This window comes from Crocuta crocuta, unplaced genomic scaffold, assembly GCF_008692635.1.
Source record: "Crocuta crocuta isolate KB4526 unplaced genomic scaffold, BGI_CrCroc_1.0 scaffold138, whole genome shotgun sequence".
NCBI lineage: Eukaryota > Metazoa > Chordata > Mammalia > Carnivora > Hyaenidae > Crocuta > Crocuta crocuta.
Genome location: NW_027532585.1, coordinates 7583523 through 7596620, shown reverse-complemented (window position 1 = coordinate 7596620; position 13098 = coordinate 7583523). Strand labels below are relative to the sequence as shown.

At 34.5% G+C, this 13098-nt stretch overlaps 1 protein-coding gene across 1 annotated transcript in view; it reads left to right on the top strand.

Moving 5' to 3' along the window:
• Nucleotides 1-13098, top strand: part of NHLRC2 (NHL repeat containing 2) — a 59217-nt gene that overhangs the window by 21657 nt on the left and 24462 nt on the right. Inside the window, exons 4-5 of the mRNA XM_077779459.1 lie at nt 84-205; nt 8893-9022. Coding sequence (XP_077635585.1) covers nt 84-205; nt 8893-9022 — 252 coding nt within the window. The remainder of the gene's footprint in view (nt 1-83; nt 206-8892; nt 9023-13098) is intronic.

Genomic DNA, 13098 nt, shown 5'->3' with positions numbered 1-13098 from the left:
TGAGACAGAGTGTGGGGGGGGGAATAATTTGAGATAACTTTTTAAGAAGAAAAAAATTGTCTTGTGGCTGTCTTGTCTTTTAGGACCCAACCCTGGAAGAAAAGATGGAATATTTTCAGAGTCAACTTTTAATTCACCACAGGGTGTAGCCATAAGGAATAATATCATATATGTGGCAGATACTGAAAACCACCTTATAAGAAAGGTAATTTTCAATTTAAAATGAAGTTTTAATACTGCTATTAGAAAAACTAGTATTGCTGCTTTAAATATTTGAAATGAGAGGATAATGCTAAAACACCGCAGGTCCTCTTAATTCAGCTTTTTTCAGAGGTACTTGTTTTAGTTGTTTTCTTAGTGGTCTGTCTTTTCTGTGTATCAGTCTGTAGTTTTCACAGAAGATTAACCATCAGTCATGTCTTGTTGTTGTTGTTGATCCTTTCGTTTCAATGTCCCTAATCACCTAAAAGCTCCTCATTGTGAAATATTTCCCTAACCACTGTTTACAGAGCAGTGCTTTGTCCTTTTTTCAGTTAAATTTTCTCAAACCTAGAAGAAAGATCCTACCAGTCCCACCTCTCTTCACCTTTTATGCTTTGTTTGGAAATACGCATAAAGAAGTCAATCTTAAAATTTGTTTTATTTCATTATAAAAGTTATATATGGTCTTGTTTAAAAAAATGAATTCGTACAGAAAGGTAAAAAAGGCTCATATCATCTATTTTAGTTTCCCCATTGTTAAAATTTTTGTCTTTTCAGTGATTTTCTGCCTTATACAAATAAATTGGTATTTAAAACTATCTCTAGGGATGCCTAGGTGTTTCAGTCCCCTGAGTGTCCAACTCTTGATTTCTGTTCAGGTCATGATCCTGATGTTGTGAGATCAAGCCTCATGTTGGGCCCAGTGCTGAGCAAGGAGACTGCTTAAGATTCTTCCCCACCCCCGGCCCCCCATCTCACTGCCCCTCCCCCCTTCATGCTCTCTCTCTCTCTTTAAAAATTAAAAAAAAGTAAATAAAAGACTGTCTCTAGAAAATCTTTTTTAAATAAATGAATCGTATACATACATAATCTTCTACAGTTTTTTTTTTTTTTTAATTTTTGTTTTAGAGAGTGTGAGTGGGAAAGAGGGAGAGAGGCAGGGAGAGAAAGGGAAATTTAAGCAGGCTCCATGTTCAGCACGCAGCCCAACACAGGGCTTGATCCCACAACCCTGAGCTCATGACCTGAACTGAAATCAAGAGTCCAACACTCAACCAACTGAGCCACCCAGGCGCCCCTCTTCGCAGTTTACTTAAATTTGTGTTCCATATTAATCATATGAATGATATGACTGCATAGTATCCCATTATAGAAGTACTTAGTTATTTTAAACATTTCATATAAATGAATATTTTGGCTATAATCCATTGGTCTTTAAGTTGGTGTCTATTTAGGAAATAAGTAACTAAGTTCATTTGACCCATCCTGTGTAAACACATTGTTTCACATACTTCCTTGCTTTTCTCACTTTTTCTCCCTTTTGATATTTGTGCCCATTTGACAATATTATCACCTCATATAATAGGAAAAAACATGGATGGAACCTGTAATACCATTGCAAGGTAAATTTCCATGAGGGGATGAAAATTGATTTTACTGCTCAAATTTTAAGCACCTAGAACAAGGTCTGGCCCATAGTAAGTGTTCAATAGATATTTGTTGAATGCATTTTTGAGCAAATAACATATTTAATGAAGCATTTTCTGATGTATATTTCTTTTAATTTGAAAAAATGTTATGTGAAGCAAGGATTTTGTGGATTTGCAAATTAAAGCAGATTTATTCTTTGAAAGTCTTGGAGACTTTGTTCTTAGAGACGTTAATACGTTAATATATTGTGAATACATTAGTGGGAGGATATCTGTGAAGTATTTCTAAATTTATTTGACCGGGAAGGCTTTTTTAGGTAGACCTTTTCATAGGACTCATGATTTCATGGTATGTCTTGATTTCCCACTTTAGGAAAAAGTGATTTTCTATCATTACCAAGTCCTTAAAGGTCAATGTCTTTTCAGGGTTGTATGTTTGTATAATTCATTGTAATGTCCCAGATATCTGACAAGGTGTTGAAGTTGTAAGGTACTTAGCCCACAACATTCAGGGTGTACTTGTCTTTTTAAAATTCTGTGTTCTTTCTCTTGCCTTCGAACTTAATGAGTTTTGGAGTATTCACTGTGTTTCAAATATTTTTTAAGCAGCATAATCACAACAAATTCATGTCACACGAAGTTATTTTTAAAAATTTTTTTATAGTTTTTTTTTTTTTTTTGAGACAGAGAGAGACAGAGCACGAGTGGGGGAGGGACAGAGAGAGAGAGGGAGACACAGAATCCGAAACAAGCTCCAGGCCCTAAGCTGTCAGCACAGAGCCTGACACGGGGCTCAAACCCACGAACTATGAGATCATGACCTGAGCCGAAGTCAGATGCTCAACTGACTGAGCCACCCAGGTGCCCCATGTGAAGTTATTTTTGAATTATATGACTTAGTTTAGTGTCTGCCCCAAAAAATGTGGAATTATTATTTCTTCTTTTTTATAAATATATTAAAATATTTACTATAGTTTACTTTTAAGACCTCATTTGCAGAGAATTGATCGTATGTTCATATTTCACAAACATCATGGTTTCATACAGACCTGACTCTTGTTTAGAATAATTCATTTAGTAATTTATAAATTCCTTTTTAGCCTACTCTCATTCCCCTGTTATTCCCCTGCATAAACACACACCTGTAGCCTGCCTGCCATTCTGGTACATTCAATTCATACCTTCCTATTTGCATATGACCTTGTAAAACATGTAGTGTTAGTGTTGTCTAACTGTATTGTGATATATTTTACATAGCACTTATTTCAAGTATATAATTGAATTTTTAGGAAATTTAACAGGTTGTACAACCATAACCATAAATTGTTTTTAGAACATTTAACCACCCCCCCCAAGAACTCTGATGCCCAATTACAGTTAATCCCTATTTTTAGGCCCCACCCTAATCTTTCTATTTATAAATTTGCCTCTTTTGAACATTTCATAGAAATAGAATTATATAATACATGGTCTTTTGTGTCTGGCTTTTTTCATTCTGAGTAATGTTTTGAAGTTCATCTGTGATGTAGCATATCTGTGATTTCTTCCATTGTATTGCTGAATAGCAATCCGTTGTATAAACATATACCATGTTTTGTCTGCCCAGCAGTTTATTGACATTTAATGGCTGACATTAAATGGCTGTTATGAATTTATGTAAAAATTTTGTGTGGACATACATTTTCATTTCTCTTGGGTAGATACCTAAGTAACAGAATTGTTGAGTTATATGTTTTATATTTTATGTTTAACTTCTTAAGAAACTTTTCCACAGTGGCAGCATCATTTTACATTTCTACCTGCAATATATGTGAGTTCTAATTTTTCCATATCTTCACCATTATTTGTTACTTTCCACTTTTTAAATCCTAGCCTTCCTACTAGTTGTAACGTTGCCTCTCATTGTGGTTTTGATAATTATTTCCCTAATGAGTAAAGATGTCAAGCATCTGGTCCCATCCTTATGGACTGCTTTTATATCTTCCTTTGAGAAGTCTCTTTAGATTCTTTACCAGTTTTTTTTTTTTAACTGGGTTGTGTTTATTATTGAGTTGTAAGAGTTCTTTATATATTCTATGTATAAATCCGTTATCAGATAGGTGATTTTTCAAATACTTTCTCAAATTCTGTGAGTTGTCTTTTCACTTTCTTAATCACATCTTTTGATGTAGAACAGTTTTAAATTTGAGGACTCTCAATTTTTTTTTCTTTAGTTGCTTAGGCTTTTGGTTGCCATATCCAAGATCATGAAGATTTACTCCTATGTTTTCTTCTGAGAAAGTTTTATAGTTCAGTCCTTGCTGCATTTAGAATTTATTTTTTGTATGTGGTGTGAAATAGAGGTCTTCTGAATGTGGATATCCAGTTCTCCCAGAATCATGTATTGAAGAGACTATTCTTCATTGAAGAGTTTTGGCAACCTGGTAGAAAATAATTATTCATACATACATGGGTTTAGTTCGGAACTTTCAAGTCTATTCCATTGACTTATATATCATTTCTTATGCCTATACCACACTGTTTTGATTGGTGTAACTTCTTTTTTTTTTTTAATTTTTAATGTTTTATTTATTTCTGGGAGAGAGAGAGAGAGAGAGACGTGTCAACAGGGGTCAGAGAGAGGGAGACACAGAATCCAAAACAGGCTCCAGGCTCTGAGCTAGCTGTCAGTACAGAGCCCGCTGCAGGGCTCGAACCCACGAACCGTGAGATCATGACTTGAGCCAAAATCAGATACTTAACCACTGAGCCACCCAAGCGCCCCTGATTGGTGTAACTTCTAATAAGTTTTGAAATCAGGAAGTAGGAGTCCTCCCACTTTTCTTTTTTCAGCATTGGTGTAGCTGTTCTGAGTCCATTGCAATTCCATACAAATTTTAGGATCAGCTCATCCATTTCTGTAAAACCTTATTTGTTTCTCATATAATGATGTCTTCAAAAACAAATGGCACTTTTTATCTTTTCCCTTTTTGTTTTTACATGTCTTGTTTTCTTTTATTGTTGACAAGGGGCACCTGGGTGGTTCATTAAGTTAAGCGTCCAACTTTGGCTCAGGTCATGATCACACAGTTCATGAGTTTGAGCCCCATTCTGACAGCTTGAAGCCTGGAGCCTGCTTTGGATTCTGTGCCTCCGTCCCTCTCTACCTCTCCCCCACTCATGCTCTGTCTCTCTCTGTCTCTCTCAAAAATAAATAAACATTAAAAAAATTTTTAAGGGGCTCCTGGGTGGCTTGGTCAGTTAAGTGTCCGATTTTTACTCAGGTCATAATCTCACGGTTGGTGAGTTTGAGCTCCACGTAGGGCTCTATGCTGACAGCTCAGAGCCTGGAGCCTGCTTTTTAAAAAAGTTTTTTCAAAAACTGCTCGCAAGGACCTCAATTGCCTTTAAACATTAGCAGTAATAGTAGGGTATCTTGTTATGCTCATAATCTAAAAGGGAGTAAATTTTCTACAGAAATTTAATATTTTCTATAGCTTTGGGAAATAAAATTATTAATGAAGTTAAACTTTCTATCTAGTTACTAAGAATTATATAATTTTATCAAATATATTTTCTACATTTATTGAAATAATTATATAGTTTTTTGCCTTTAGTGTCTTGATGTAATGTATTAATAGATTTTTGATGTTTAACTGACTGAGCCACCCAGGTGCCCCAATAGGTTTTTGATGTTTAATCATCTTTTTATTTCTTGAATAAATCTTATCTAATCATGAATTTTGTTAAAAAAGCCAAGGTGGATTTGATTATCCCAAGTTAGACTTTAATATTTTAAAATTCATGTTCATAAATTAAATGGTTCTATATTTTCTTGTACTGTTCTCACCTGATATTAGAACCAGAGTCACACTAACTAATTAGGTTTTGCTCTTTTTCTATTTTTTGGAATAATTTGTCTAACACAGGAATTAACAGTTTTTGAATATTCATTAAAACATCTCTGTAACATCACCTGGACCTGTGGCTTTTTGCAAGAGTAATTCTTTATCATATCAGTTTTTGATACATTTCCTAAATCAAGATATATTTCAAGGACCCATCCCTAGCTGCCTATTATATTTTGCAGATTGGGTTCAGTAAAAATATGGATAGGGTTACACTGATGAATATTCCTTACAATTTCAGGAGATTATAGAACAGCCACTAAAAATAATGCAAGAGGATACTGCTTAATTAAATCACTGTAATTCACTGTAGTAACAGAATAAAAGGTATTAACCATACAATTGCTTTGCTAGATTAGGTATTAAATGTTTTTTTAATGTTTTTCTATTCATGATAAAACTAGTAAACTTGAAGTGAATGTCCTTAATATGATAAAGGACATCTACAAAAAGCTTATAGCTATAATTAATGCAAAATATTGAATGCTTTCCTTCCAAGATTGGGAACGAGGCAAGGAGCCCCATTCTCACCACACTATACTGGAAGTACTAGCCACTGTAATAAAGCAAGAAAGAGAAAAAGCCTACTGGCCAAAAAGGAAGAAGAACAGCTGCCCTTATTTTCTAGTGACATGATAGAAAATGTAAGAAATTTATGAAAATACCACTTAAATAAGAGAAATTAGGAACGTTGTTGAATACAATCTCAGTATTAAAAGATCAGTTTTTTTTATCTACTAGTAATAGTCAATTGGATTGGAATTTTTTAACTCTATAGTACTAAAAAAATACATAGAATAAATTTAACAAAAATATACGATATCTAGATACTTTAAATTGTAACATTGCTGAGAAAAATTAATCTAATACTGGATTAGAAGGCTCAATATTAAGATGTCCATTCTCTCCAAATTGATCTGTGAATTCAATGTAAAAATCTCAATCAAAACTCCATCAGGTACTTTTATTTTTGTATTTAAGATATTGACAAGTGGATGCCAATATTTATATGGAGGTGCAAAACAAAGCATTTATTATACCTAAAAGTCTTGGAAAAACAAAGTTAAAAGACACTTATCTGATTTAAAGCCTTTCTATAATACTACATGAATCAGGACAGTGTGATACTTATAAAAAGATGTGTAGATTAGGACAAAAGAATGGAGTGTCTAGAAGCCCATACCTACACGGTTATTTGATTTTTAAAAAAGCACCAATGCAGTCCAGGGAGAAAGGAAAGTCCTTTCATCATATTGCACTTGAGCAACCAGGTACTCATATCGGGGGAAAGAAGAAACATGACCCCTACCTTACACTCCATATACAAACATCAGCTCAAGATGTATCACAGACCTAAATGTAAATGCTAAAATGATAAAGCTTTTAGAAGAAAACATGAAAATACCTTCATGACTGGCAAGTAGGCAAAGGTTTCTCAAATACAGGACACAAAAACAATCATAAAAGAAAAAATGATAAATTCAAAATTTCACATTAGAGTTTACAGTGGAGGATGTAAGAATGATGACAAACATAAAGTGATCAACATCATGGGTTAAAAAGGAAATGTAAATTGCAAACACAATGCAGTGCTCTAATGGCTAAAATTAAGAAGTCTGACAACACGATAGGCTGGCAAGGAGTGGAGCAGTTGGAGCTTTCATACATCGTTGGTGGGAATACAAAAGTATAGACTACTGGGGTAAATAAATCCTTCTGGCATTTTTTGTTTATACTTCTCGTATACCTGCCCTGTAACACGGCAGTTTTAGTCCTGTGTATGTACATAAAAGAAGTGAAAACACATGTTCACCAAAAGGCTCATATGAGAATATTGAGAGCAACCCTATTTGAAGGCCCCAAGCGAGAAATAACCCAGATGTCCATCAGTAGGAAAATAAATAAATGAACTGTGGTATATTCATATGGTGGAATAGTGCTCAGCAATAAAAAGGAACAAACTACCTATGTATGAATAAATCTTAGAAACCTGTTAAGTGAAACAGTCCATATAGTTTGATTCTGTTTAGTTTAGCTGAGGTCTTAGAAGAGATAAAACTAATCTGTGATGGAAAAAACAATACTATTTGTCTCTGGGGGCAGGATTGGATGGATGGAGGCATAAGGGGACTTACTGGAGTGAAGATAACATTCTATATCTTTATGTAAGCTAGAGCTACACAGTTTTATGCATTTATGAGAAGTCATTAAACAATACACTTAAGATCTTTGCATTTCATTGTAAGTTTTGCCTCAAAAAAGAAAAGGGAACTGAAAAAATACGGACCTCTTATCAATGATAAGCAAGCTGGAACATTTAGAGCCTGTGTACAGATGTTTAGAATTTACTTTGAAATGTGTCAAAAAGTATAAATGGTTTGAAGGATTGATAGCTTATGTGATAAAGCAAGTAAGTGACATGTTGATAGTAGGTGGGTGTACAGATGTTTGCTGTGAAATTCTTTCAACTTTTATGCTTGATAACTTTCATGGTAAAATGTTAGGGGAAGGAGCTCAAAAGATGAAACCAAAGCACTTTATTTTCAGTAGAGTTGATTAGTTTTTCAGTTTATAAAGTAGACGCAGTATAGTGTAGTAGAGCTAGAACTGCCTGGGTTCAAATCCCAGATCCTCCATTTAGTAGCTGTGGGATCTTGGAAACCTACTTTATGATCTGTGCCTCAGTATCCTCAGTAGTAATCAAAATCACAATCACAGGATTATTATGAGGATGGATGAATGGATGACTCTTGGATTAGTACCTGGCACACGTTCAGCTCTATTTTTGTCAATTACTAGCCAAGGGTAACTGAAATACATACCTTTAATTTTAAGAAACATGCATTTTTTGGACTGCCTGGGTAGCTCAGTCAGTTAAGTGCCCAACTCTTGATTTTGGCTCAGGTCATGATCTCGTGGTCACGATCATGACCTGATCATGGTCATGATGTCTGCACTGGGTGTGGAGCCTGCTTGGGATTCTCTCCCTTTCTTTCTGCCCCTCCCCCACTTGCACACGTGTGCTTGCTCAAAAAAAAAAAAAAAAGAAACATGCATTTTTCCAGATTTTGCTTTGAAATTTGGAAATACACTTTCTTTTAACATACTTTACAGTTTAGATGAGATCACTACCAGTTCTGGTAGAGGCTTTAATGAGGGAGGGGGAACAGGTGGATGGGGAAATGAAAAGGACTGAGCTTTGTGCATTTGAATATCAAGCTCACCCTATACTGTACTTGATTAGCCTTTTATTTTTAAGACTATTTGTGTTGCAAAAACTTTATATATGTTCTATTGGAAGTCCTCATGTACCAAAAGGAAAAAAAAAAACACAAAAGTAACATGCATTGCATAAACCGTGTTAATTTCTATAGATTGATCTACAAGCTGAGGTGGTGAGCACTGTAGCTGGCATTGGAATTCAAGGTACAGATAAAGAAGGTGGAGCTAAAGGAGAAGAACAGCCCATTAGTTCCCCCTGGGATGTAGTTTTTGGGACATCAGGTATGTAAACTTTTATATTAAATATAAGTAAACTTTGCTTAATAAATGTAATATTTTAAAGAAATTCTGGGGGCATTCATTGGGATTAATTCTAATTGCTAGTTATTTTAGACTTTTATTATCTATGGTGGGATTTGTTAATTTAAAAATAAAGTCAGCAGTATATACTGTTATATATAACATATTACATGCTTACATGCTGTATTTTATACATAAGATAGACTGTGTATTACTCTAATGTTAAAGCATTTCAGCTTAGCTGCAGTTTCCGGTTAATACAGTTCTGAATATTCTTAAATTCGAAAGACTGTAGTTTCAGAATGTCAGATGATTATTCATTAACTATGGTGTTTAACAATGTCCTTTTAATTTACTCTTAATTTGAAAGGAAATCAAGAAGTGATAGCTGCTTTTTTTAGATTAAAATTTGTATTGAAATATAGCTCCTTTTGGGCAATTAAAAAAATTACTGAATTATGTTGGTATTGATAATGAATGAGATTTATATTATCTTTGTAATCTTTATTACCAATATTAATTTACCAAAAAATAATCTAGGAGCATTCGTACCCTTATTTTTCATTGATCCTCAGTGATACTGAGATAGTTATCAACATATCTAAACCCAACGTAATGAAGAAAGACAGTAGAATCCATTAAAAATGGTATAAGAACTAAATGGTTTGTATGATCTGAATATATTTCTAGAGTGAATAAGCACCGGCTTAGTTTAATGGCTTTACATTTGAGATAATTTCCTATTATGATGTTAATTTGGTTATAATTGAAAGACCTTAATTTTTTCCATTGTGATTAACTTTATAAAGCTTTCACCATTCATAAAATAATTGAATGAACTGGTACTACTGCGCTTAATAATAACTTAGGTATTTTGGGGGTGCCTGGGTGTTGGCTCAGTTGGTTAAGCGTCCGACTTCGGCTCAGGTCATGATCTCACGGTTAGTGAGTTTGAGCCCCGCATCGGGCTCTGTGCTGACAGCTAGTTCACAGCCTGGAGCCTGTTTCAGATTCTGTATCTCCCTCTGTCTCTGACCCTCCCTGCTCATGCTCTGCTCTCTCTCTCTCAGAAATAAATAAAACATCAAAAATAATTTTAATTAAAAAATAACAGGTATTTTGTGTAAGTTACTTTTGAGAATTTTATTTTTGGAATTCTGTGTCCCAGTAATCATGAGGTGTTTTGGGGGCTCAACGGGAGAAGGGGTTGGGAAGGCAGAGGGAGCATGTGTCCCAGGTGCAATCAATAAGGGGTTATGTTATATGCAGAGAATTTTAAAACCGTAAAACCAGCTACAGTCTGCTTTGTGTCACCATGCACCCCAAATTCTAAATAATTTCAGGGTTAAAAATATCCCTAATGGGTCTTCTCTGTTGCCCCTGCCTCCTTGCCTTGGATATACTGCTGAGCTATTTAGACGTAAATCTTATAGATGGAAAAACAGCCTGAAACCTCCCTCTCAGTAAACTAGTCAAAGTGGGTGAGAATTGTTACTGTGGTATGCTGTCCCTCTCCCTCCTGGAAAAAAGAAATTTTCTCGCCTTCGTGTGTAAGCCCCGAGTGATTTAAAGCTAACAGTCAGTATAGCAATTCAGTTATTGATATTTACATTTTGCAACTTACGACTTGTATTTACTGTGTCTGTTATTAACTGTCACAGTAACATTCATAAGACATCATCCCAAAACTCCTACAAACCTAAACCTTTATTTCTCACACACAGGTTTGGGGTTCAGCTGATCAAGGCTCAGCCTGGGCTTGGTTTCAGGCTGTTTCTTGGGTGTATTTCTGTCCATTTGTTTCTCATCCTCCTTGGACCAGTAGCTGTCTAAGGCATGTTCTTTTGGCAAAAGGCAGGAGCACAAGAGTATAAGCCCAGATACACACATTTTAAGCCCTTGCTCATGTCATATCTGCTTACCTACTGTTATTAAGCAAGTCACATAATTAAGCTCAAAGTCATGAGGTGGGGATATGCACTTTGCCTATAATGAGGCCATGGTAGGGGTGTGGATGAATTAAGAGGAATAATTCAGTCTGTCACATAAATTAGAACTTACATTGCTTAAAAACAGGATATACTTTACCAGATACTATATTTAATTGGATTTATTTAGTAGCCAAGGAGTACTTAAATCTAGACTAAAAGTTTTTCATACATTATGGCATGGAATCTCTGGTTGTTTATTTCCTACTGAGAATGCATCCAAAGTGCTTTCTAAGGAAAATCTTGGCTCTAGAGACAAGTACCCTCCTCGCTTCCACATGGACTGATGTGCTGAGATGTATGTCTTTATTAAGCTCAGTTCTCTGTAAAGGAAGTGAGTCCTACCTTAGCTCAACAGATCATTAAGAGCATATGCTCTGCATTTCACTGACAGCTTAAAATAGCTTCACTCCAGGTACTTGGCAAGAGGAGTCATCTTCAGTGCACTTAAGCTTAACACCCTTCAAGATGCTAAGAGAAAATGGTTTTCAAGCACTGTATGGAGGCCTTGTAATCACAGTGACTGTTCTAGTCCAAGAGCTTTTTACCTAGAATCATATACTCTAGCCTTCCTGGTTAGGCTTTTTGAGGTACTTAAACTTCCAAAATATTTGTAAGATTTGGAGGAATTGGTCAGAGTTTCAAAGTTGTATGTTAGGAAACATTTTAAGAGCCACTGCTTTAAGTTACTCTAAAATTTAATCCTGGATTAATGTGTATTGTCAGAGTATGGGGAAATTGCATCATAGGATGTTCTTACAATTGTTTTTACTAAACTGTATTTTGGCATTATGTCATTCATTAAAAAAATATAGACACATAAACATATCACATTCATTTATATCTATATGTGTGCATATGTGTTTCACATTGTGTATTCATCCAAACACAGCCCTATGGGACTTGTTACTGTTTTTACTGTAGAGATTTTCAGGTACTTCAGTCATTACCTTATAAATTTCTCTACTAGAGAATTTTTTTTCTGATCTCTATATTATTTTTCCTAAGTATCGAGTTTGATTTAAACTCCTTGATAATTTGAATATTACAACTGATTGTATTTGCTTTGTTGTTTCAATTACCAGAAAACTTAGAAGCAAATTATCTTGAGCAAAATATAATGGAAACATGACATTCATTTTTTGATATTAGTACAGTTGGATTTTTTCTGCCCAATTTACCTATTGCTTCAATTTCCTTATTTTAAATTTATTTATTAGTGTTTATTTCTTTATAAGTTGCCTAAATCCTTTGTGGAAATAAAAGTAGAAGTAAATTGAGTAGAATCCATTACTGAAGTGATTCACTGTGATAATTGATCCATTTAGGAAAAAAAATCTTTTAAATCTGGAAATCATAAAAGTATAAAAAATCTTTCTTTTAAGAACTATAAGTATATATATTTTAGCCAATCTTTTGATGTAGGACCACAGCCTTTTCTTTACATGGCCCCTGATAGTCTTGGACCACTCAAAATATATTGTTTCGGTTTCTTTAAAGTGTGATGAGAATTTCAAAACACCTGCAAGGAAATCTGAGGGCTGAAATTTTTTTAACCTATTCTTTTCAATAGTCTTTTCCACACTTAGTTCAACAATTTGACTTCGCTACTTTCATTACATCTTTCCCAGGTATTCAACTTTGTTTTCATAAAAACAACTTTCCATTTGCATTCATATTTAATTGGCTCATATCTATATCTGTAAATTATGTAATTGTACAACTGGTTTAAACAGATGCGGAAGTAAATGCACCTTGAAAGGGACTGGCTGAGAAAATTTGTTCTTGTAAACACATACTTTTTTTTTTATATACTTTAAAAGAATATATCTGAAATTCTAGCATAATTAGGAATTTGAGAGAGGGTGGAATTATCAGGAGGAAAACATGAAAGATAGATTAGGAGTTGTGATATCTTCATATATTAGGCTGCTCTGTGGTGCAAATAATGGATCACAGCACAGCTGTCCCTAGCAGCATGGACAAGTGTCCGGCATCTGTTGAGTGAAAAATCAAGTTACAGGAGAGACCTACAATAGATTTCTTCTATAGAAAGTTGAATAGGAAGCA